Source organism: Prionailurus bengalensis, chromosome C1, assembly GCF_016509475.1.
Source record: "Prionailurus bengalensis isolate Pbe53 chromosome C1, Fcat_Pben_1.1_paternal_pri, whole genome shotgun sequence".
Lineage (NCBI taxonomy): Eukaryota > Metazoa > Chordata > Mammalia > Carnivora > Felidae > Prionailurus > Prionailurus bengalensis.
In genome coordinates, this window is record NC_057345.1 from 27,312,232 (window position 1) to 27,339,101 (window position 26,870).

Below are 26,870 nucleotides of genomic sequence, written 5' to 3' on the forward strand. Positions count from 1 at the left end.
TTAGTTTTGTGCCTCAGGGTCATTGCACTCACTGTTCTCTTTGCCTGGAATGCTCTTCCCCAGTTCTTTGCAGGTGTGTCATCAGACAAAGATGCTGGGAGTTAAGGGAACATGAAGTCCAGGAAGCATCTCCTAGGGAAAGGTCCAAAGATGTGATTTCTTTTCCCAAGAAGGTTCACTGCTTCATCCCACCCATATGAAAGGAGGAGTGGAGGAAAGGCTGGATGTATGCTCTGCTTTAACCAAAGCCCTGGGCCTGGCAAGAGACACTCAACCACTAAAGCTGTTTGAGACTACAGGAAGTTGAGGGGATTAAATGAAATAACAGACATACAGCACTTAATGCTCAGCACGTGGTAATAAATCAATAAAAAGCTGTAAATATCTCTAAGGTGAACATGGAGGGAACCAGTTTATCATCAACCATTCAGTGCTGGACAACTTTCCCTAAGTTAACCACGTAGTCCTCACCAAGTTCTATTTTAGAGATAAAATTCTAGCTCTGAGCAACCTGACCAAGGTCAGAGAGCAAGTAAGAGGGACTCATACAGGTCTGTCTCTTCCACCCCTCCATTCCCACTGCTCCACATGCCCTCTGCAAAGGTGCTCTCAGGTCTGAGTCAAACAAAAGTAGGCTCTCCAGCCCTTTGGGCCCTAAGGCTCTTGTCCTCCAGTATATGGTCAAGATGGTAACAGTACAGAGGCAGGAGTATACTGTGGAGAACATAAGTGGCATAAGAAGCTTCTAATGAGGTCTCAGAATTTGACTCTTCCCAGTTAACTTCTGTTTGTTGGTGATTCCACAGCAAAATAAATTGTGTTTTATCCCCTGACAAACTGGGTCTACCCCTAAGGAAAAGTAGATGATGATTAAAGAAAAAGTATATACAGATTACATGACTTCTTTCTCACAAAGCAAGTAGCTGTGAATTAAATGGAGTATTTAGACTAGATAAGCATCAATGTTTTGAGTTCATATTCATTTCTTTAAACCTTTTAAAAAATGTTTTATTTATTTTTGAGAGAGCACAAGTGGGGGAGGGGCAGAGAGACAGAAGGACAGAGGATCCGAAGCGGGCTCCACACTGATAGCAGTGAGCCCAATATGGGGCTTGAACTCAGTGAACTGCGAGATCATGACCTGAGCCAAAGTCAGATGCTCAACCAACTGAGCCACCCTAAGTGCCCCATATTCATTTGTCTTAAAGGATCACGGTGCTCCTGAAGGAATGAGTAGCCTTTGACCACCTTCCCTCTTTCAAACCTCATGAAGTTAGGTGAGTGAGGCTGAGCAGCAGGCCCTTCTCCTGTCAAACACAACCTCCTAACACACAGAGGAGCTAAGTGAGCAGCAATTAGGATACTGAGAACTTTTGCCTGCGTCGAGCAAAGGGCCCAAAGAACAGTGAAAGGACTCTGGGCTTCAGGCAGAGCGGGCTCAGCCATTGTTGCTGAGCTGGGAAGCCAAGCATTTCTCAAGCTCTCTCAGCACCCTCCTCCACCACTCAGAGGTTCCTTGTCCGCTTCTCCAAACTCTTTACTAGTCAGGGCTCAGCTTCCCCACCCTGAGGCAAACCAGCTGTTCTCTTCTCCAACCTATCTCCTCTACCCCACGAAGGAATAGATTGCTTTCTGTGTATTAATCACCTGAAAGCAGATGGGAACCAATCGGAAGACCATTCTGAGCAGTTCGGGCACGAGTGTTAAACAATCAGTGAATTTTTTCAAACTCCAGGAAATCAATTTAGAGGGATACAGCTGGCATTAAAAAAATTAACTCTGGTGGAAGAAAACAGATGAGAAAACAGCATATTGCATTATGACTCAATCACACACATATACACTATCTGTAAGAAAAATTTCAAGAAGCAATGCTTACCCTTCCAGTGGGCATATACAGGTGTGAAGTCATAAATGTATGTTGAGGCCATGGAAATTCAGTTGGATCACGGGCTTTATGAAGTATGAAAGAGGGAAAAGAAACTGGGGAGCTAGCATGGGAGAGGATTATGAAATGCCTCGCATGTCAAACTAAAGAACTGGGTTTTATTCTAGAAACAGTGGAAAACCATCAAAGTTTTAAGTGAAAAGATGTATGGATGGTCAAATTTGTAGAGTACAGAGAAAGAACTAGAGAGGAAAAAAAGATTAAAAGTAGAGAAGGTAGGAGGCTGTTAAAATAGTCCAGGAAAGAAAGTGAATGATAAACCAGAATACTTGGGAGTTTTACTAAAAGAGATTTAGGAAGTAAAACTGCTACAACTCAGTGACTATGTGAAGGAAGGAGAAAAAGGCACCAAAAATGGTGCCTAGCTAAGTGCAATGTGGCATCCTAAACTGTATTCCAGAACAGAAAAAGGACATTCATGGGAAAATGGGTAAAATCTGAATAAAAGTCAGAGCTAATACTAATGTACTAATCAATGTTGGTTTTAGTTTTTGACAAATGCACAGTGGCTATGTAAGATGTTAACCTAAGGGGGAGCCAGGGGAGAGGTATAAGGAAACATTGCATTATCTTGTGCAATTTTGTATAACACCAAATTTATTCTAAATTAAGTTTCTTAAAAATAAATGATGCCAGGGTGCCTGGCTGGCTCAGTCGGTAGAGCATCTGATGCTGGAGGTGAGATGCTTAGGAATAAGTTGATCTGGGGCTCAGAAAAGAGATATGGATTGGAGAAAGGAGACTGGGAGTTAGGGTAGGCTGGTGGACTTACCCAGCTTGCCCTGGGGACACTTCAAAGACAGAGAACCATTTCATTCCTGGTGATGCATGGATGCAGAATAACAAGTTTATTCCTGGTGAGCAGTGGATGCAGTATCACAATGATTATATACTTACCGCATACCAGGCCCTGTTCAAAACGCTTCACATTACCTCATGGAATCCTCCTAACTATCCCCCATGGAATAGGTACAATTTTGACCATTTCACAGATGGGAAAACCATGAAGCAGGACTCCTAAATTTTAGTACAGATACTCAACTGGGGCAAGCATCAGAATCACCTGTGGAGCTCTAAAAATAGATGCCTTAGAAAAAGACCCAGAAATCCAGCCAAAAGCCAAAACCTATGCATATTCATAGTGGTAGTAGAGGTTGAACCAGCTGTGGTGATATGAATCTCTTTTCCCCCATTTACCCAATGATTAAATTTCTTCTTATGGTTTAAACATCTACCACAGGTGTCTCACAAAGTATATGACATTCTAATCTGATGTTAACACAATAGTTAGTACAAAGGTTCTGAATGTAGGTAGTATCTTAGAGAGATGGTATTTTACTTCAGATAAATAAAAAAATTATCTGTATATAGTATTAAGAGTAGCACAGAACTGGATAAAGTAGGGCTCATCTTAGTTTAAGACCAAGTGGGGTTTAGGGGTACCTGGGTGGCTCAGTTGGTTAAGCATCCCACCGGCTCAGGTCATGATCTCCCGGTTTGTGAGTTCGAGCCCTGTGTCGGGCTCTGTGCTGACAGCTCAGAGCCTGGAGACTGCTTTGGATTCTGTGTGTGTCTCTCTCTCTCTGCCCCTGCCCCACTCGCACTCTGTCTCTCTCTCTCTCAAAAGTAAAGCGAGACATTTAAAAAAAAAAAAAAAAAAAGACTGTGTTAACTGGACCAGCAGCAGCAGCATCAATTGGAAATGTTAGAATGCAGAATCTCAGGCCATACCCCAAACATGTAGAAGCTACAGGGGTAGGACCCAGCAAGCTGTGTATCAATAAGCCCTCCAGGGAATTGAGATTCGTGCTTAAGCTTGAGGACCACACTCTAAAGAAACTTCCTACCAACCATTCTCTATCATGGTTGAAGACACAAATTACTTAGGAAGCTTTGAAAATATTCCTATGTGTAGGCCCCAAACCTGCTTAGTTAGAATCTGGGAGTGAGTGCAGCCTAATCATGTATAAAAAAGAAAACTCCCCGGGATGATTCTGATACATACATCCAGTTAAGAACCATCATTTTAGTGGCACTAATCAAAAAACATTTACATTATTCATTCCCAAAAAGCTAGATTAGGAAGTAATACAGGTATTTTGTTAATTAACTACAGCACATCAATTTAATAGAACATTGCCCAACTGTCAACAAGAATAAAATAGGTATATGTATACTGATATAGAACAATCTAGTATATGTTAAATTAAAAAGCAGTGGGGTGCCTGGGTGGCTCAGTCGGTTAGGCGTCCAACTTCAGCTCAGGTCACAATCTCACAGTCTGTGAGTTCGAGCCCCACGTCGGGCTCTGGGCTGATGGCTCAGAGCCTGGAGCCTGCTTCTGATTCTGTGTCTCCCTCTCTCTCTGTCCCTCCCCCGTTCATGCTCTGTCTCTGTCTCAAAAATAAATAAACGTTAAAAAATTAATTAATTAATTAAAAAGCAGTATGCAGACCATTTACAAATACTTTTAAGAGGGGTTATGTGTGTATGCATGCGCGTGCATACATGTGTGTTCGTGCTTTATACAGGAACAACTTCTATCTTAAAGGCTAGGTAAGAAATTAGTATCTGAAGTTTCCTCTGGGAAGGGAAGCAGGTGATCAAATTATAGGGACAGCAGAAACATTTTTTACTGTGTGTCTTTGTATCACTTGCATTTTTTACTAAGTGTACGTATTATGTATTCAAACTAATTTTTATTTTTTAATGTTTATTTATTTTTGAGAGAGAAAGACAGAGTGTGAGCGGAGAAGACATAGAATCTGAAACAGGCTCCAGGCTCTGAGCAGTCAGCACATAGCCCAATGCGGGGCTCGAACCCACAAACAGTGAGATCATGACCTGAGCTGAAGTCGGATGCTCAACCAACTGAGCCACCCAGTCGCCCCTCAAACTAATTTTTAAAACGTTAAGCTTAGGGGTAAAAAGAACCACTGCTTTAGGGAAATGAGACATTAGCAAGCAAGATATATGAAAGAGCTAGACTTCGGAAGCTAGGCAGTGAAACAGAATGCGGGGCTAACAGCTAAAAAGACAATTAGAACATTAATGAAGGGAAAGGGGCAGAAGGAAAGACAGTCCCAGCAAAAAGTCCAATGCAGATAATCCTTTCTCCATTTCTGTCCTGAAGTGATGATAGGTAAATGGAGACTCAAAACAGACAGCTCAATGTATCCAGATTCAGCTTTATTCTGAATTAACCATCTATCAAGGATGCACGTCAAAAGAGTAGAAAAAGACGAAGGAGCCCATCAAAAAAAGTTCCCTGGCAAGTTGGAGGGAAGGCATGAGGTTAGGAGCCCTGTTTAGGGAAGGAAATGTTGTCCAGGTCATGGATGCCATTTTTGTCAATGATTCGAACACTGAAGGTTGGCAGATTCAGGATGAAGCGTTTCTGGAGCTGCAGACAGAGATAAAGAAAATTAGTCAAAAAGTATTTACTGAGCACTAACTATGGGCCAGGCTCTCTTCGAGGGCACTGGGCATACAAGCAGATAAAAAAATCCTTGCTTTTGTGGAGCTTATATTCTACTGAGTCAGTACTCAGACACTGAAGAAACCCCAAACTGCAGCTGGAGGCTGGAAGGTGAGGGAGGCTGGAAGGTGAGGGAGGACTGACAGATGCAGCTGGGAGCTTGTCTCTGGTCAGTCAGCTGATGAAAGAGTAAGAAAATCCAAAGCTCTATTCCCCACGGTCTGCTACCAATCAGTCTGGTAAACACAGACTTCTTTCTAAAAATGTCTCAAGGTAATCAGCCTACAAAGAGTGATTGCTCTAGGAATAAGCTTTGGACCAAAGCAATGTATTCCTATGTCCCAAGAATTTACTCCAGTCACCATAGCCCCACCCACTGACATTATAAGGACTGACTGTGTAACTCTATCTGTGTGTGTGTGTGTGTGTGTGTGTGTGTGTGTGTGTGTGTAGCCACAGGAATGGTGGAAGGGTGTTGGAAGAACTGCTCTTGGAACAACCCCTACTTCCAACTCCTGCAGTCCAAGCTGACCTGTGATTAAAATAACACCTCCGCACTCTCATTAAGACTCTCTGCTTGAGAGGCTGTTCCAAACAAGCAGTGCTCTATTGTGCATGGAAGCAGACAGCCCCACTAACCTGGCTGGTGATTATAGAGGAAGACAGCTGGAGGAAATCTTGGCTTCTGTGGCCACCCTTCCTGGACACCTCACTTAGTCTCCAGAGGGAAGGCACAAAGCTCTCTACTTGCTCCCTTAGAAGCATATCCCAGAAATGTCTACCTCCCCAGGCCCAAGCCCTCCCTCCTGTGATATTTCCCATCTCCTTTACAGCTGAGGACTGGGCATCAAAAACCCATTCCATTTCCAGAGTCTCCTCTGGCTGATGACTCCTACATCCAAAAACAAGCTCTAAAATCAAGAAAAGGTGACAATAAATGTGGGTTTCTAAAATGATCATGTTTAAGGTCCATAGTGAATAAAGTCTCAAAGCCCTTGATATGCCAGTGGCTTCTCCCTGACACCCCCTGTAACACTTAGGACTGCTGGACTAATATGGTCTCTTAGCTGGATGGCTAAGGAAAGTACATGAGTTTGTCCTCAGTTTCTGCTTTGTAAAGGGGATTTGCAAACATGAGGAAGAAGGGGACACTGTGGACTGAAGAAGACAGGGTTGTATAAGAGGCAAAGTGACATTATGCTCAGTGCTCCCACCTGCTCTCACCCACCTGCTCTCTCCTAGACCACAAATTCAAGTTCATCCTTAAGCCACAAGAACAGTAAAAGAATTTAAAAGCCTAAGGGAGCTGCTTTCTCTTCCTCCTCATCCTCCATACATAACCCAAAGCCTTAGACTCTTAGCAGCAGTATTAATGGGTGGGGTCCACGTTCCTGGCCTCATAAACTAAAGGCTACTCTCCTCTTCCGCTTAAAGCTTCCCAGTTGCTTTCTATGGCCTCCTGAATTCTCAGGGAAGGCTTTCTCTCCAGGACTAATGGACTGTTAAGAGAGCAGACACAGGGCACCTGGGTGGCTCAGTTGCTTAAGTGTCTGACTTCGGCTCAGGTCATGATCTCACGGTTTGTGGGTTAGAGCCCCACATCGGGTTCTGTACTGACAGCTCAGAGCCTGGAGCCTGTTTCAGATTCTGTGTCTCCCTCTCTCTCTGCCCCTCCCCCATTTGGCACTGTCTCAAAAATAAACATTAAAAATAAAAAAAATTTTTAAAAGAAAGCAGACACCTGGGGTATGGCAACCCCAGGTGACACAAATACAGCAGGTATTAAGTCTAAGATAGTTCTTTTATTTTTTTAAATTTTTATTATTTGAGAGAGAGAGAAACAGACACAGCAGGAGCAGGGGAGGGGCAGAGAGAGACACACACACAGAATCCAAAGCAGGCTCCAGGCTCTGAGCTGTCAGGACAGAGCCCAACACAGAGCTCGAACCCACGAACCGTGAGATCATGATCTGAGCTGAAGTCGGACACTTAACCAACTGAAGCGTCCCTAAGGTAGTAGTTCTTAAAATATGACCCAGTTACCGCCTGCAGCAAAATCACCTGGGACTGCTAATCAAATACTCAGACACTACACCAGGACAACTGAATCAGAATCAGTGGTGGGAATGGGAGTAGGGTAGTCACGAATCTGCTTAAAAACAAAAATAAAAACAAAACAAACAATCAAAAAAACAGTTCCCAAGATGATTCTTATACATGCCAAATTCTGAGAATCACTAGGTTGGATGAGCCAAAAAAAGATAACTAAATTGTAAAATGACATTGATGGGAGGTAACCCATGAGAGTTTGTTACCCACCAAACTCTATCCCTGGTAGCAACTTCACATCTGGTTAGTGTGTATTTATTACACCTTCTGGCAAAGATCAGGGAAAAACTGCAACCAAGGAATGAACAATATTGGCAAACAGAGATAAACATTCCTTTCAGGGTCCTGTGGGAACTACTCACCTCCTCTAGACATTTCCTAAGAAGCTCCACTGCCCTCTCACGAGAGATAGCTGAAAGAGAACACAGAGGCCACGTATTCAAGGAGTTGCCATCAAGTCCAACTCTCTGCCACAACTTTTAAGTTTCAAATTTCTTCAGGTCAGCATGCCACACAAATGGAAAAGGCAAAAAAATACCTAGCCTTCTAGCTTGCAACAAACTTATTCCATATGCAGTGGAGGATGCCCCAGACCCAGTGCTCCGGCAGCCACAAGCCATTTCAAATTGATTTGCTACAGAGAAGGGTAAGCATGACAGAATTCTGCCTCCCATGGCCAGGGCCTGCCTCTAGAGAAGTCCAGCGGCTTGCCTCTTTTTTATCGCCCATCCCCCTCACCCCTACCCACCCCACCCTTTTAGACTAGGGCTTAAATCGGTTCCATCTGCCCTAGCCAGCTGCAAATCAGGGCAAGGGAGGACAGGCCAGAGTTTTAGCCTCACTTTCCCAGCTGGGTCTCAGTTTAACAATGGAAAGAGAATTCATGGGATAGGGCTGAGACTCTCATAAAACAGGAGCCAAAGGAACTGTCCACAGGCATGGCAAACTGGGATGACATATTATGCAGTTAGGCTTCAAGGGTGGTTAGTGGTGATTTTGGTGGGCAAGTCAGCTGTATTACTGACAGATGCCAAATCAAGAAACAGTCATTAGGAGGCCAGGCTAATGCTTTTCAGGATGTGGCCTGGAGCTCTGGCATGGCTAAGGTTGAGTGAGAGGGCAGCACCAAAAAAAAGAGTAAAGAAGCCAGATTTTTACTGTACTGATAGGGAAGAATGGAATTTAAGGAGAGGAATGGCTATCTGGGCTGCATCTATAGCCTAGAAAAGTGAAGAATCCCAAGTGCCTATTGCTCACAGTAGCTAAGGTCAAGGTTGGGATTGGAGTCAGAAGATAGAATGTAGCACAAAAGCATCCCTGTGCTGGAAGCTTTGCCAAGCTAACAGTTTACTGACAAGTAGAGAGCCAGCTCTTTCTCACAGGAGGGGCAGCCAGCAGCTGATAAAGAACCAAGCGAAGGGCCAAGGCTTGTGGCCTTAAAAGCTTTGATGTTTAAGCAAAGAAATCTTCCATTGTCATTCTGGGGACCTGTTCATCCTCACAAACTCAAACACGCAAACCACTTCGCTTATTTGCTCATTCTTTATAGCTGAGATGCTAATAAGCATGTAGGCTGGGCAAAATGAATTAAAAAACGGAACTTTTGTAACTGAAAAATTAATTTTACTCACTACTGTAGCACCCTTTTAAACAAAACAAAACCCAGCTCTGGACATATGCAGTATCTCCTTCTGTCTGGTAAAAGAAGGACTTTTATTAGCTTTTCAAGAACCCTACTGACCTGGAGGGGAGAGCAGCTTCCAGAAGGTACCTGGATGTGCTTCCTAGGATCCATCCTCTATTCAAGCCCCGACCACCCAACTCCAGGAGTAGTGTACAAAACCAGAAGACAGCTCAGGACGGGACTGTATTCCCTACCTAGAGTGCTAGAACTTACTTGGAGTGTAGTATCGATCCAGGATACTAAGAGTCAGGAAGGCACCATAGCCATGGGCTGCAAAAGGGGCCTTGGCCAAGGCTGCCAGGTAGTCCATGTAGTAAAGCGCTGGACCCTCATGCTCGTCATAGCCAGCCAGGAGGAGGTTGACATGATACGGGGTCTGCAGAAGAAAGACATGGTCAAAGCAGTAGCACCAACATCTCTTTCCATGACAAATGGGATCATTCCAATTCTGATGAATAAGAAAATAACAGCAGCTAAGTAAATCATGATGAAAGTAAAAACTGAGAGAAATCTAAAGGCCTAAGAGTGTGGTAAGAGTTTGTAAAGGAAGTTACAATGTTTGAATGTAAGGGCATTGGGAGCACTTATCGGTATTCAAAAAAGCTGCTTTCTTCGTAAAGCCTGTGGACAAGAACTTGTTACAAAAGCAAAACATAGGTGCTCTTATGTCTTTTCTAACTGCTGAAACCAAAAAACACAGTTCTGAGAGTGTCAGGCCACAGACTAAAGAAAGCGGCAGCTCCAACCACATCTTCCAAAATAAACAGATTCCATCTGGGCACCTGGACCAAAATTTCAGATGGCAGACTATATGCCATAGTATTAAAGAAACAACTTGGGGGTGCAGAAGGATAGTAGGTCTCAAAAATTTAAGTCAAACCACTAAACATTTAAAAATTTTTTTAATTTTAAGTAGGCTCCACACCCACCATGGGGCTCAAACTCAAGAGTTACATGCTCTAGGGGCGCCTGGGTGGCTCAGTTGGTTAAGCGGCCGACTTGAGCTTGGTTCATGATCTCACTGTTCATGAATTTGAGCCCCGCATCAGGCTCTGTGCTGACAGCTCAGAGCCTGGAGCCTGCTTCGGATTCTGTATCTCCCTCTCTCTGTGCCCATCTCCCTCTTTCACTGTGTCTGTCTCTCAAAAATAAAATAAATGTTAAAAAATTTTAAAAAAAAAGAGTTACATGCTCTACTGACTAAGCCAGCCAGGTGCCCCTCAGATCACTAAACTTTAATGCAGACAGTAATAATGAAGTCCATAAATGCTCTAGAAGAACTGTGGAAACATAGTTTCCACTGGAAGAACTATAGATTTAGGTGAACCGCTAACATTTTTTCCCATATAAGAAGGCTCTCCTAAGGTAACTAAAAAGTAATTTTTATCAATGAAACAAACAAAAAGTTTTTCCCATATAAGAAGGCTCTCCTAAGGTAACTAAAAAGTAATTTTTATCAATGAAACAAACAAAAAGTAATTAACTGGTGTTCTTTCTTTGTATTACTGGCAAATCTAAACATGCAAGTTTCTACAAAGAACCTTTAGTAAGTCGGCCTTGATCTTCATCTCCAAATGGAAGATTATTTTTTTCTACACTAGCTGGGCCATTTACCATGTTAAATTCAGCCTGTGCACGGCCCTAGGCATCAGTGGTGAGACTCCCATTTTACATGGCTTCCTTTTTCTCCGGAAAATGTGTTTTCCACCTTGCACTGGCCTCAGTGGGTAGTGAGCAGGTCTTGCTCAGGTTATGTGCCCATCCTTAAATTTACATATTCAATTAAATGCACATTAAATGAAACTGAATACATTTATGCACCCTTTTAAAGTAATAAAGCGAGTGTATAAAGCATAAAGTAATAACAGCTAGTGGTCCTAAAAGTGACACCTTACGTTCTTTGGACAATGATTAACATGGACACCTGGAAGCCTGAAGAAGTTCATGTTAGAAGAACACATGAAAATATTATATACTAACTTAGAATTCTAAGCCAGTTGTCCTAAGTAACATTTCCTAAAGATTACAGTGTAGCCCTAAACTGCAAACAAGTTTCTGCCTTGGGTGGATGGTGGATAGTCTGAGAGGAGTAAGAAGCAGTAGTAGTCAAGTCTTCTGAGAAAATAATTACGTGCTTGTCACATTTCCCAGTGGGTAGTGTGCTACACTCTGCCAGGCTCTGGAACTCTCTGCCACATTCTGCAACTACATTCTTAGTAAGTCTGACCTTAGGCAAGACACTTAACCCCTATGAGTTTCTGTTTCCTTATGTGTAAAACTGGGTCAACTGGGTCAACTAATCCTTCCCTTTTCTATCTTCTGGGGAGTATGGTGAGAAAAAATAATAGAGGTGAGGCATCCCAAACTCTGGAAGAAAAGATGCTGCCTACATTTCGTAGCATATTAGCTATACCCCAATCTCCTTTCCATAGCATGCCACTTTCAACAACAAAAACTAAACTGTTTAAATTAGCTAAAGATAAAATATGTATATATATCTAATAGATTTTTTCTAGTAAAAATTTTTTTAAGTGTGAAAAACATACTGTAAAATCAGGCAGACACAGAATACCTTCATGTTCTTATGGTTAGAATTAGAATCTCAAAGAGGAAGCAGAGGGGCGCCTGGGTGGCTCAGTCGGTTAAGCGTCTGACTTCAGCTCAGGTCATGATCTCACAGTCCGTGAGTTCGAGCACCACGTCGGCCTCTGTGCTGACAGCTCAGAGCCTGGAGCCTGCTTCAAATTCTGTGTCTCCCTCTCTCTCTGCCCCTCCCCTGCTCATGCTCTGTCTCTCTCTGTCTCAAAAATAAATAAAAATATTTAAAAAAAAAAAAAAAGAGGAAACAGAGAGAAGAATGGGGGAGAGAGGAGAGAAACAGAGAGATGGCAAGGGAATTCTAACTGGTTTTCCTCCCCTAAGAGATTTCACAATATAGTCTCTTATCTATCACAAAAAAAAAGTTCACCCTTTTGCTAAGAGGATTAACTCTACAATTCTTCGTTCACTAGCTAAAACAACCACTGTATGGTTAATCAGAACAATTTTATCAAGTTGTAATGGCAAATTAAGGATCCACTCAGATACCCAAAGAGGTCTAAGCAACAGAACCTAGATATGTTCTGTCTCTAACGAGGATCTTGCTATACTATGAGATTACACTGTGTTTAAAACAATGTGATTTTAAAAGCCACCACCAAAAGATTTTACATGAAACTATGTCAACAGAACTTCAAAAGCAAATGGTATTGCTTAATTGGTCTATATAATATCATTTATTCATGCTTAAGCATCTGATACACACACTCATCAAAGTTGGTATTCAGAAGCTACAACACGTGGTAGAGAAGATAACTCACAAATTATTGTGTGACTTCGAATTACCAACTTCTGCAAGTGTGAGATGCTTAAGCATAAATAAATGGTGTTAGCTAGACTAATTAAATCAATACATCTGTGTAACAACTTGCAGTTTCTGAAATTCTTCCTACAATACTCCATCAAAGATCTCTGGCTTACACTAGTCCTTTTTTTGTTTTGTTTTTTTAAGTTTATTTATTTATTTTGAGAGAGACAGAGAAAGAGAGAACAAATGGGGGTGGGGAGGGGAGGGAGAGAGGGAGAGAGGGAGAGAGGGAGAAAGGGAGAGGGGGAGAGAGAGAGAGAGAGAGAGAAGGAGAGAGAATCCCAAGTAGGCCCTCCACTGTCAGCTCAGAGCCAAACACGAAGCTCAAACCCACGAACTGTGAGATCATGACCTGAGTCGAAACCAAGAGTCAGAAGCTTAACCGACTGAGCCATCCAGATGCCCCTTTTACGTGTTTTAAAATTTCAAATTAAGTCTTATTTATTGTCACTCTTGTGCCTCTAAGAATCACAGTGTTCAATTCAAAGTGACAAAGCCATAGTTATGAGTTTCTTGACTGTTATTGTCCCTCATATTCTTGATTCCTTACTGTATTCCTGAAATGAGACAAATTCCAAGCCCCTCAATTTTGTGTTATTCTGACAGTATACACACGTGTGACTGCTGGTAGTATGCTTAGAAAAATACTTATGTGTAAGCTACAGCCTACCTATTCAAATATTTATGCCAATTATAAGCTCCATGAAGGCAGGATTATGTCTGGTTTGTTCAATGATATACAAGCATATAGTATATGCTCAATAAATATGTGCTGAATGAGTAGTAATCATACCAGAAGGCATTATATGTTTTAATTTATATGTGGCTAATGCCTAGTATGACAAGGAGATGAGGAAAATGACTAAACAAATGTCAGAAAGCGATAGGTCCTACTTGCAAGAATTCACTCAAGTTTAAATCAACTGCCAGCATCTCTCTGAATGCACATATATTGTTGCCTTTTACTAGACTCCTGGGTCCTTCTTTCCATTCCCCTGTATTGTATTTCTCAATGTTTATTTCTGAGAGAGCACAAGCAGGGGAGGGGTAGAGAGAGAGGGACAGAGGATCTGAGGTGGGCTCCCCACTGACTGCAGTGAGCCTGATGTGGGGCTTAAATTCAAGAACTGTGAGATCATGACCTGAGCCAAAGTCAGACGCTCAACCAAGCCACCCAGGCACCCCTCTAACTCCCTTTAGACATAGGTTGCTAAGTAAAGGAAAATTTAGGGTACAGGTCATGCATCTAGAATTGAACAAAGGGGAGAACAACAGCACAAATATTTTAGGAAGAAATGTCTGGAAAAATGTCTGTTCGTGTCTTCTGCCCATTTCTTAATTTTTTTTTTTCAACGTTTATTTATTTTTGGGACAGAGAGAGACAGAGCATGAACGGGGGAGGGGCAGAGAGAGAGGGAGACACAGAATCGGAAACAGGCTCCAGGCTCCGAACCATCAGCCCAGAGCCTGACGCGGGGCTCGAACTCACGGACCGCGAGATCGTGACCTGGCTGAAGTCGGACGCTTAACCGACTGCGCCACCCAGGCAATCTGCCCATTTCTTAACTGGATTATTTTGGGGGGTGTTTAGTTTGATAAATTCTTTATAGATTTTGGATACTAACCTTTTATCAGATATGTCATTTGCAAATATCTTCTCCGACATACAGATGACTAACAGACACATGAAAAGATGCTCAACATCACTCATCATCAGGGAAATACAAATCAAAATCACAAGGAGATACCACCTCATTCCTATCAGAATGGCTAAAATTAACATAGGAAACAATAGATGTTGGCCAGGATGTGGAGAAAAGGGATCCCTCTTACGATGTTGGTGGGAATACAAACTGGTGTAGCCACTCTGGAAAACAGTATGGAGGTTGCTCAAAAGTTAAAAACAGAACTACCCTTGGAGCGCCTGGGTGGTTCAGTTGGTTAAGTGTCTGACTTTGGCTCAGGTCATGATCTCACGATTCATGGGTTCGAGCCCCGTGTTGGGCTCTGTGCTGACAGGTCAGAGCCTGGAGCCTGCTTCAGATTCTGTGTTTCCCTCTCTCTCTGCCCCTCCCCCACTCTTGCTCTGTCTCTCTCTCTTTCAAAAATAAATAAACATTAATTTAAAGAAAAAAAGAAAAAAAAGAAAAAAACAGAACATTGCTACAACCCAGTATTTGCACTACTAGGTATTTACCCAAAGGATACAAAAATATACAGATTCAAAGGGGCACATGCACCCTGATGTTTATAGCAGCATTATCAACAATAGCCAAACTATGGGGGCGCCTGGGTGGCGCAGTCGGTTAAGCGTCCGACTTCAGCCAGGTCACGATCTCGCAGTCTGTGAGTTCGAGCCCCGCGTCAGGCTCTGGGCTGATGGCTCAGAGCCTGGAGCCTGTTTCCGATTCTGTGTCTCCCTCTCTCTCTGCCCCTCCCCCGTTCATGCTCTGTCTCTCTCTGTCCCAAAAATAAATAAACGTTGAAAAAAATAGCCAAACTATGGAAAGAGCCCAAATGTCCAAACTGATGAATGGATATGGGGCGCCTGGGTGGCTCAGTTGGTTAAGCATCTGACTTCAGCTCAGGTCATTATCTCACAGTTTGTGGGTTTGAGCCCCACATCAGGCTCTGTGCTGACAGCTCAGAGCCTGAAGCCTGCTTCAGATTCTCATTCTCTTTCTCTCTCCCACTCCCCTGCTTGCTCTCCCTCTCAAAAATAAACATTTAAAAAAAAAAAAACCTAAAAAGATTAAATTAAAAAATAAAAAAAAGAACTGATGAATGGATAAAGAGGATGTGCTGTGTGTGTGTGTATACATATACATACGATGGAATATTACTCAGCCATCAAAAAGAATGAAATCTTGTCGTTTGCAACCATGTGGATGGAGCTAGAATGTATTATGCTAAGTGAAATAAATCAGAGAAAGACAAATATATGATTTCACTCATATGTGGAATTTAAGAAACAAAACAAATGAACATAGGGGAAGGAAAAAAAAAGAGACAGAAGAAAACCATAAGAGATTCTTAACTATAGAGAACAAACTGAGGATTCATGGAGGGAGTAGGTGGGGGATGGGCTAAATGGGTGATGGGTATTAAGGAGGGTAGTTGCTGGGATGAGCACTGGGTGTTATATATAAGTGACGAATCACTAAATTCTACTAATTTTGTAGAATTAATTTTGTCATATATGTTTGTATATTGTACAAAAATTTGTAGAAACTAATTTTGTCATATATGTTAACTAATCAGAATTTAAATAAAAACTTAAAAGAAAGAAATAGCTTTGGTAAACTGTATAGTTAGACCTGTGTTCAAAACCTGTCTTATCAATGTGTGGCTTTAGAAAAGTTAGTCACTTAACTTCTCTGAATTTTAGTGTTCTTATTGAAAACACGGGCTAATACCTACACAAAAGGGATACGGTGAAGATTCAAAGAGACAATGCAGGGGCGCCTGGGTGGCGCAGTCGGTTAAGCGTCCGACTTCAGCCAGGTCACGATCTCGCGGTCCGTGAGTTCGAGCCCCGCGTCAGGCTCTGGGCTGATGGCTCAGAGCCTGGAGCCTGTTTCCGATTCTGTGTCTCCCTCTCTCTCTGACCCTCCCCCGTTCATGCTTTATCTCTCTCTGTCCCCAAAAAAATAAATAAACGTTGAAAAAAAAATTAATTTAAAAAAAAAAGAGACAATGCATATGAACAATAAGCAGAGTGCCTAAAACACAGTAAAGCCTCGATAAACACTAAAATTACTACTAGAGGGGCGCCTGGGTGGCTCAGTTGGTTGAGCATCCGACTTCGGCTCAGGTCATGATCTCGCGGTCCGTGAGTTCGAGCCCCGCGTAGGGCTCTGTGCTGACAGCTCAGAGCCTGGAGCCTGTTTCAGATTCTGTGTCTCCCTCTCTCTGACCCTCCCCTGTTCATGCTCTGTCTCTCCCTGTCTCAAAAATAAATAAAACGTTAAAAATATTTTTTAATTAATAAATAAATAGATAAATAAATAAATAAATAAATAAATAAAATTACTACTAGAGACACACAATCATCTATGAAGTTCACAGTGCCTATGAAATAGACACTGCGAGTACTCAGGAGAAGCCCACCTACTCCTAGCACTGAAATACAAGTCCTCATAATGTCTTCATAAAGGGACATGGAAGGATGTTAATAAAAAGTGCCTAGCACACTGGCTGACGCACAGAAATGCGGTAAATGACAGTTTTCTCCTCTCCCCTTCCCAGACTCTTTCAGAAGCCCCAAGTCAGAAGGTGATAATGATTGTATTCACTCTCAAAGACATTCATAAGGATCTTCACTTCAAGCATATCCACTTCGCATTCAACCTACCCTCACCTATCTTGAGACTGACACAGGCCTGGAGACATAGACATATATAGATTTTCTGGAAGCCTGAAAAAAAAAAAACAAAAACAAACCCTACATCCACTCTTGAAGAGTAAGTACCATTTAATAATTTATTAAGTACTTTCGTGCTGTTTCTGCCACTACAGATATGTCCACTTGAGTGCCAAGTCTCACTTTCTAGCTACTTTTTCATCAGTTCCCTTCTATCCTATGAGCAGCATTACATGTGAGGATCTGTCAATTATTCCAGGGAAATGGGAACACTAATCAATCATGACAGATTTGCCAGGAAACCTCTATGCTTTACAAAGTAATCCTTGTTCTGTGCATGATATAATCTAGTCTTTGGTTGTCTCCACTATTCTAATTATTTAGATAGCAAATCTAGGTAATAAAACAAAGTTATGAGGTCCCCAAGGAACTGGCATCCTTCACAACAAAGGATAGGATTGAATATTATATACATTTTGAACCTAAACATCCAGATGACCAATAAATGATCCAAACATTTAGATGAGACACTCCCTGCACAATAATAGCCTTGAGGATCACCATCAACGGTTTACAGTACAAACACCAAAATACTTTAAAGTTGTATTTAATTGATAGACAAAGAAAAAATTTTAAGTGAACCATCCTGGGAACTCAAAATGAATTTTAGCTTCTAAAAAAAGGTACCACTGGGGCACCTGGGTGGCTTAGTCTGTTAAGAATCAGACTTCGGCTTGGGTCATGATCTCCTGGTTCGTGGGTTCGAGACCCACATCTGGCTCTGTGCTGACATCTCAGAGCCTGGAGCCTGCTTCTGGTTCTGTCTCCCTTTGCCTCTACCCCTCCCCAGCTCACACTCTGTCTCTCTCTCTCAAAAATAAATAAATGTTAATAAAAAAAAATTTTTTTTAACTAAAAAAAGGTACCACCAAAATTTTGCCTCTTTTTACAAGTGGGAAAAAAAACACCACCACACAAATGTGGTATCTTTTCTTCCCTTAAAAATACGTGATACAAGCTTATTTTATTTTTTAATGTTTATTTACTTCTGAGAGAGAGACAGAGAGAGAGAGAGAGAGAGAATATGAGCAGGGGAGGGGCAGAGAACAAGAAAGACACAGAATCCTAAGCAGGCTCCAGGCTCCACACTGTCAGCGCACAGCCTGATGCAGGGCTTGAACCCATGAACCACGAGATCATGACCTGAGCCAAAGTCAGACACTTAACTGACTGAGCCACCCAGATGCCCGGATATAAGTTTATTTAAAAAATTTTTTTAATGTTTTTATTTATTTTTGAGACAGAGAGAGACAGAGCATGAGCAGGGGAGGGGCAGAGAGAAAGGGAGACACAGAATCCAAAGCAGGCTCCAGGCTCTGAGCTGTCAGCACAGAGCCTGACGCGGGGCTCAAACTCACGGACTGTGAGATCATGACCTGAGCTGAAGTCAGACACTCAACCCACTGAGCCACCCAGGAGCCCCTATAAGTTTATTTTAAAGTAGAGAAAAAAAAAAAAATGGAGAGCTTTAGGAGTGTCTGGGTAGCTCAGCCCATGGAGCGTCTGACTCTAGACTTCGGCCCAGGTCATGATCATGGTTTGTGGGATAGAGCCTCAAGTCAGGCTCTGTGCTGGTAGCGTGGGGCCTGCTTGGGATTCTCTCTCACTCTCTCTGCTGCCCCCCTGTTCATGCTCACTTACTCTCTCTCTCAAAATAAATAAATAAACTTTAAAAATAAAGTGGAAAGCTCTCAGTCATTTTGAAATTTCTTCATCTATACAACAGGGATAATAACAGCATCCATCATTATAGGGTTATAGAAGGTTTAAATAAATAAATGTAAAGTGCTTAATGCAAATACCTGTTAATAATAGTAATACAGATTAGTTATTATCATCACCACCACCACTGTCACTTTTATGATTTGACCGCATTAACAGATCTGACCAGATAATAATATCAAGATGTCCCACAAAGAGCCAATCAAATCATCCCTTTTTTTTTATAGTCAAAAGGGATAAAATTTAAGCAAGGAAATTAGCCAATAACCACACCTCTTATACACTTCTCCCTGAGATTGAAATGGACTTCCTAAGTACCTGAGCCCTACAGAACTGAGCTGTTTCACTTTGTGCATTTGGGAGTGGGGGGTGTGCATGGTACACACAGGCAAACTTTCCTCAAGTTAGGTGGAATATTTCCCTCCCTCCAACTCTTGTGCATACAACTCCTTGTATATTCTCTCTCTCATGAAAAAGAAACACTGTAGTGATTACGAAGAGTGTGAAATTCCATAAATTTTACAGCTAAAGAGAACAGTTGTGATAAATACACTGAAACAACAAAATCAGCGACTAAGAGTCTGGGCGGTGACAAGCAGCGGTGTGACATCTGGCGGAAACCAAAGTCACAGCAAGGGGGAGAGAGGTGGGCGTGAGGAAGCATCCTGCCGAGCGTGGACACAGAAAAAGAGAGGAATTGACAGTCTTCCTTTGGAGCCAGGCCAGCCTTTGCCACCTCTAATTGAATAGGACGATGTCGATAGGAGTGAGGTGCTTTGGAGGTGGGGTTTCTTTTGCGTTGTGCTGTACTTGGAACTTTAAGCAGTGTGTGAAGCATACTTCCATTCCTGGATTAATCTGGAAGGAGATATAGAACCACCAATGGGACAAAGGAGTCTGTTTAGTGATGACAGTGTTTTAATAAATAGACTTCTAAATACACTAAACAGAGACTGGGCTTTGAAGGGACAGTGCATGCTATTTCTTTTAGCCCAGTTGATTGTCAAAGCTCCCTAAAATCCCATCTTTGGCACTGAGAGTACAGTTTATAGACTTAGAAGAAAAGTTCAACTAGCTTGTCTAACATCCCTTTTACAAATGTGGGGACTCAAGTTCAAAGAAGGGACAGTGATGTGCCCCTAAGTCACATGGCTAATTAGTGTCAGGACCAGAATTTAGACTTCTGATTCCATTGTGTGTTTTTCTAGGAAACCATGCTGCCTCCACAAAATGGAAATTAGTGTGAAAATATAATTCAATATGTAAATGTCAGTTTCACACTCAAATATTTCAGATTATACTATTTTGCATACCAGTATCTATTGTTCTCTATTTCATGTATCACATCTTACATAACCTATAATACTTTAAGTTTTAAAAGGGCAAATTCAATGTCAGACCATATGACTCCTCTAAACCATCTACAAATATATAAAACATGTGGTAAGTACTCAATAAATAGCAATTATGGTATTGGTATCTGTTTATCTGACAAACACATACCAATATCATAACTGCTTTGCCAATGCCCAATTTTGCAAATTCATTAATAAACACAATGGATCAGTTTATTATTTTCTTATATTGGTACTCTGAACACTGAATCAGAAGTTTATTTCCAATAATCAACAGAATTCACTAGCTACCTGCTTTGCATGGTTTGATGGTATAATTTTAAAATTTCAATGTCACTTTTGCCATTTTAATTAAAGAAGGACTTGGTAGGGGAACCTGGGTGGCCCAGTTCATTGAGCGTCCGACTTCGGCTCAGGTCATGATCTCTCGGTTCATGGGTTTGAGCCCTGCGTCGGGCTCTGTGCTGACGGCTCAGAGCCTGGAGCCTGCTTTGGATTCTGTCTCCTTCTCTCTCTCTGCCCCTCCCCCACTCTGTCTCTCAAAAATAAAACAAACATTAAAATTTAAAAAAGAAGAGGAAGAAGAAGGACTTTGTACCTATATTGGAATTGCAATGTTTGCTATATTGAACACTTCAGAAAAAACCTCTAAGATTTCAACAACTTCCAATAGTCTTCACAACCTATGTAACTTTTCTAGCTCTAGAAGATTGTGACTCTATGGATAGGGCTGGAGAAGAATATCTATCCCTAGTACCTAAACAATATAGGACATATGTACTCTGGTTTTAATCCTCTCCAATACAGTCCTTCTTAAGGAAACCCATCAATCTCTCTTTCTAATAACAACGGTGATTATACCTGAAGTATAAATGTACACAGTTTATAAAAGGCTTCAACCAAATCCTGCAAGAACTAGACTAGACACACAGGATAGTTATGAAATGGGCAGATACCCCAACCAACTTCACTTTTGCATTTGACATGTGACTTTATTTATTTATTTTTAAAGTTTCATTTATTTATTTTTGAGGGAGGGAGAGAGAATCCCAAGCAGGCTCTGCACTGTGAGCCCCAAGCCCGATGTGGCGCTCAAACCCATACACTGCGAGATCGTGGCCTGAGCCAAAATCGACAGTCAGACACTTAACGGACTGAGTCACCCAGGTGTCCCTACTTTAACTCCAAAGTTACTCAGCATTTACTGTGTGAGAAGCTTTATGCCAGGTGATGAAGATGGAAGCCTAGGTCTGGAAGGAGCTCACAAGATAGATGAGTAGGAGGATTCCAGATTGAGGAAACAGCATATGTGAAGGTAAAGAAACATGGAGGAATGTGGAATATTTGGGTACTGGTGAATATGGGGCATGTATACCTAATGAATTAGGTCATTTCAGCAGGAAGCAGAGGAACTGGAATGATACTGTCACTGGCTTCCTAAAGAATACAAACTTTAGCCTGTAAATCAAAGAGGAGCCAGTGAAAACCACTCCTGTTCCTCTGCTGCTCCAAGCCTTTTTCATGTCACAGGACACTGCAGAAGCAGTAGGGATGGAGAGGGAGGTATGCAACATGAAATATATTTAGAAGGGAGAAATGACAGGAATAACTAGTGGAATAGAAGGTATGGGAGAAAGAGGAGTTAAGAAGGCTCTCAATAAGGGGACAGATGATAGAGCAGATGTAAAAAAACTCAATTTAGATCCCAAGCAATGAAGACCCGAGACAGTCCTTTGGCCCTGGAGGTCCAAGTGCTCCATCTGAATATGGGGATAGTACTGTTCACCCAACAGATGTCAGGAATGAAAAGTGCTCATCTGTGTTAAAGTTCCTGAAAGAAGACCTAGTGGGGCACCTGGACAGCTCAGTCGGTTAAGCGTGACTCTTGATGTTGGCTCAGGACACAATCGCACGGTTTGTGAGATCCGGCAACGTGTTGGGCTGCATGCTGTCAGTGCGGAGCCTGCTTAGGATTCTCTCTTTCCCTCTCTCTCTCTGTCCCTTCCCCTACCCATGCGCATGTACACTCTCTCAAAATAAATAAATGAACATTGTTTTAAAAAAGCCTAGTAAGTAGTAGGTGCTCAATAAATGTCAACTGAATTGAATTCTAGGAGCAAAAAAAGTTAAATATTGTGCATATTTCAATTTTTAGCAAAACTAGATTTTAAAGTTCCCCTTCAATAATTCCAATATTTCTGTACATTTTACTTCCCTAAAGCCATTATTAACCCCAAGTTTGAACCATTCTCCTATTAAAGTTGTAATCTTATCGTAATTAGAAGTTTAGAAATTTAATGAGTTGAAATGCAGCATGGCACAGATGCCTTATTATACCAACTAGTTAACACAGTATTTGTTTTCTACATTAATTTTACTTGCTAATCAAAAATACTGCTTTCTCCCAAATAACATCAAAATAAAATTGCTGATTGTGCAATGGGAAAACCAACGCCACCACATCTGCAACAAGGCCACTTGAACTGTTTTTCATGAGCTGGCAGTTCCCAGGGAAAACTGAAGATTCCATACACCTTTAAGTCAGTTCTCAAAAATTTAAGTGCAGAAGCCAGGCTTTGTATACTACTAGGCAAATATTAAGGTGGACATGCTAAGCATGCCCATGAATATCTATGAATGTTGAACATCATAGGTGATTCACCTTCCTGAGTTAATAAACCAATCCGTTGGAAAAGACTATTTAGGACTATATACGACTGTGTATGTTTCTGGATGTCCACAGCCACCAGATACAGAACACTGAGGAAATCCTGGGGAAAACGGTGTTTCAGAGCCCTTCTATTAGAACAGCCTAGGTTCAACGTAAGTTACTCTTATCTCTTCAACTGACATGGAAGATCCTCACTGGTCTCCCTGCTTCTCTCTTCTTTCCGCAAACAGGAGCCAATGGTTTAACCAAATCTCATCTGTTTGTGCTAACCCTCTCTTACCAACAAGCTTCCAGAGAGCCCCAGTGCTTTTAGCATAAAGCTTTTTCATCAAAATCTTCATAACAGGGACTCTCTGGTTTCAATCTTTTACCATTCCCCTAAAAACCTCAGCCATATTTAACAAACTATTTAGATTACAGATTTTATAATATATGTACATATGTAGTAAAAACTATATAAAGGTATTTATTTATATATCTTTTCAATCAATAGAGCCCTAATTTGTATATAGTATTCCACTAGTTAAAACAGGTAAAAAATTAGGAGTAGGAGGCTCAGAGTCTAAAAATCATTAGAAAACCCCTGTCTGACTTAACACATTCTCTCACACTTGTCTTTTGGTTTGTGCTTCTGGTTTTCCTTTTGGCTTCACCTTTGCCTTTAATGACAACCAGTCCCTTCAGGCTCAGGTTAGGTTCTGTTCCCAGAGCACCTATCTATCTGTATGGCGACTGTGGCACTTGTCACCCTGCAGTGCAAGTTCTCCATCTAAAGGCACACACCGAGCTTTGCGTCTGTTTCCCTGGCCCCAAGGACAATGCAGGCTGCAGATGTGCTGAATGACTATCAGCACTTATGGAACTTCTCAGCTACAGAATGCACACTTTAGGAGGCATCAAAAAGGCAGCGTAGAGTTTTGGCAAGTTACTTTATAAAGATTCAGAGATTATTTCCTCTCCCTTCCTTTCTTCTTTTCAATCTAATTAATCCTATTTACTCTGCTGTCCCCACTCAAAAGCAATGATAAATCTGAACTTACTCTCTTCAACTTTTAAAAAAATGTGTTATACTTTCTTGCCCTTTTACCCTTCTTATTTCCTTAAGCTTTTTTTGGTAAAATAACACATACATATAAAGGTACACAAAATATACACATACAGCTTAATGAATAAAATGAATACATGTGTAACTAGCTCCCAGGTCGAGAAACAGAACAGTCAACTCCTCCCTTCAAAGACTTCCTTCCCACTCTCCTTCATTTTAGATGACTGTTATTGGGGAGAGTACAGGAAAACCTCACAGAGTTTTTGGGATCAGCCCCTGAATTAATATCCCTGAATGATCGTGGGCCAGGGCAAAAAAGAGGCATCAAGTTGAATCACTATATTGTACACTTGAAACTAATATAACACTGTATGTTAACTATACTGGAATTAAAATTAAAAAAATAAGTTAAAATAAAGACATTAGGGGCTGTGTGTGGGGGGGAATAAAAGAGGCATTAAGATGTCAGAGTGTATGTGTATTTGTATCTGTGAGTGTGAGGGAATGCTCACACAGGTCAGGGCACTGGTTTAAAACAATCCTAAAAGGCAGGGTAAACCCGCACTTCTAATGGTAAACATTTTCAAAGTAAAAGCATGTTTTTACTAAGCAGACACAGTACTTCGCTGCTCCTGGCTTACACCAAACCTTAATAGGAAACCACATAATTTTCAGGACATAAGTTTCAAAACAGTATGAATTTAGACCAGTTACCATCAACCCCATTGTGGGTAGGAAAGATGCTCTAAGTGAAAATTTGGCATTATGGGGTTGCACAATCCCAGCCACCCAATAAGCTCATTCCATTCAACCAGAACAGGGGTTCTCTCTGCTCACAGCAGGCATCCAACAGGGTAGCACATATATGCTCTCTGAGTGAGAAAGCAACACCTTCTCACATACAACCCCCTGGAGAGAGATGGGAAGGGGGAGAGGGGAGGACTTTACACCTGCAAACTCCTAACTCTATCAGCACTAGGGCTGGGAAAAACAGCACATATTAAAAAAGGGGGTAGGAGGGGTGGGAAGGATTCCTGATAAAGCCAGTAATTTTCAAAAAAGGATATTCTTAAGCCATTTTTTCTTAGAAGATGAGTAAGTTTAATGATTCAACATCCAAGTCTTTGTCTTCCTCATGGACTTTAGTCAAGCCCTAATGACTATAAGCAAACTGCTTCAAAGTGCAGCTGTCAGAACTCTTTTTCTTCTTGGTAGAAAAACACTATATGCACAAAACATATGTCATATTAATTAAGGCATCTCAACTTCAAGTATCTGTCCCTGGGCCTTTAGATAATCAATATGACCACTAAAAATAGAACAGTGGCATCTCAAATGGGGCAGACATGAGCCACGCCCAATCCTAAGAGACTCCTGTGAGATGTGAGCTGGGACGCACATGTGTTTTGCAGTACCACTGAATATCCATCTAAATGTAGCCATATGTTTTCAGTTTTTCTGTATGTCCTATTCAGCCTAGGAAACAAAATAACTAACAGACCTATAACTCTTGGCTAAGCTCATCTTGAAAATCCAGTTAACTGCCTAGCTGACTGAGGTCTGGTGGGAAAGAACTGTTCTCCAGGTCTAAAAGAACGGCTGCTTGCACCGAAATTCCATGAGTTTCATGATGAACATCTTGATTTTTTTTTTTCAGTTTCTCCCTCACCAAAAGTAAGCCAGCTCTGTCTGTCAAGATGCCCAGGCTGTGTGGCAGCGGTGTCAAAGGCTGCCATTTGCTTGAAGGCACTGCCATCTGCAGCAGTAAAACATTTTGTCTCCGGAAAATAAACACATCTGCCTTTGCCAGTGTCCTCCCACTGTGCCGCCCATCTGGAGCAGGTGAGCTGGAAGGCAAGCCTGGGCATGGTGAGACGGGGGTGAGCAGAGGAGGCAAGGCCTCCAGGGAGATGGCACTCGGAGGAAGAAGGTAGTGCTGTGTCATGTCACATCCTGCTAACCACATTCGCCAAAAAGCATGCGAAATTACCCTTGTTAGTGACATTTTAATCATATGCAGCAAATGGCTGGTTGTGTTACAGGACAAGACCTGTAAAGTCAAGGTTTCACCAAGGCCATCTGCTCTCCAGGTCACATGACCTCACTGATACCAATAAACACATGACATCTTTGTGCCAGCCACCAAAGGCAAGATGACAATAACTCTAGTGGTCAGACAGAGGCCCAAAGCAACAGGATTCTTCTAGGACAAGACCACACTATACGTGCCTACTATAAAGCAGACTAAACACACTCAAATTGAGGCCAAGTACGGGGACAAGTCACGGTCACTTTTAGAAATGACTAATATCTGAAATTCTTTCCTACATACTCTTTACCTTTCCCTGAAAAAATAAATTCAAGTCTGCTTATGGTCTTGACATTAGATCTTTAAATTACACTATTTGGGGGCTAGAAGAAACCATACAAAATTATCCAAATTCCCTCTTTCTCCCAAGGTATTTTAACTAGCTCACAAGAGAGCTAGTGCTAAACCTCCTGAGGCAGGGCTCTTTCAGTTATACCACTGGTTTTCAAACTTTGGTGGGAAGGGGACAGTGAAACCTTTTTGTTTGTTTGTTTTCAAATAAAATTGTACATGGAATCCCAATATATAAAATAGATGAAAGTTACGTTGACCTATATGAAACACAGCTAACATTTCACTATACTGCTCTTCTTTGTGACTTTTCTAAGGCAACTTCAAGAAATAGTTTGAAAACCACTACACCAGGCTGGCTGATATTTTCCCAACTCATTATTTCCATTTTTTAGGTCTATAGTCCTATAAAAAAATAAATTACCAAAAGCTCACCAAGTACTTGGCAGAAAGGTTCTATGAAAACACTTTGGCCAGTGAGTAGCAGTAGTAAAGCCCTGAAGACTACATACCATGAAGGGCAGCATTCTACTCTAAACCTTGCCATGAAACTCCACATTCCCCAAGGATATCAGATTTGGCTGGTTCATACCTAGGCCTCCCCATATGTAAAATGGAGATCAGGGTGGATAATAACAGATAATTTTAG

The 26,870-nt window shown here is 41.6% G+C and overlaps 1 protein-coding gene across 2 annotated transcripts in view; it reads right to left on the bottom strand.

The window, feature by feature from the left end:
* Positions 1-5,116: 5,116 nt before the first annotated feature.
* The window catches only part of PSMB2 (proteasome 20S subunit beta 2), a 34,176-nt gene continuing 12,422 nt past the window's right edge, over positions 5,117-26,870 (bottom strand). For both annotated transcript variants that reach the window (XM_043574461.1, XM_043574462.1), the window contains 3 exons: positions 9,433-9,595; positions 7,898-7,947; positions 5,117-5,351 (listed from right to left, as the gene is read on the bottom strand). In XM_043574461.1, coding sequence (XP_043430396.1) covers positions 5,244-5,351; positions 7,898-7,947; positions 9,433-9,595 — 321 coding nt within the window. In that variant the 3' untranslated portion in view covers positions 5,117-5,243. The remainder of the gene's footprint in view (positions 5,352-7,897; positions 7,948-9,432; positions 9,596-26,870) is intronic.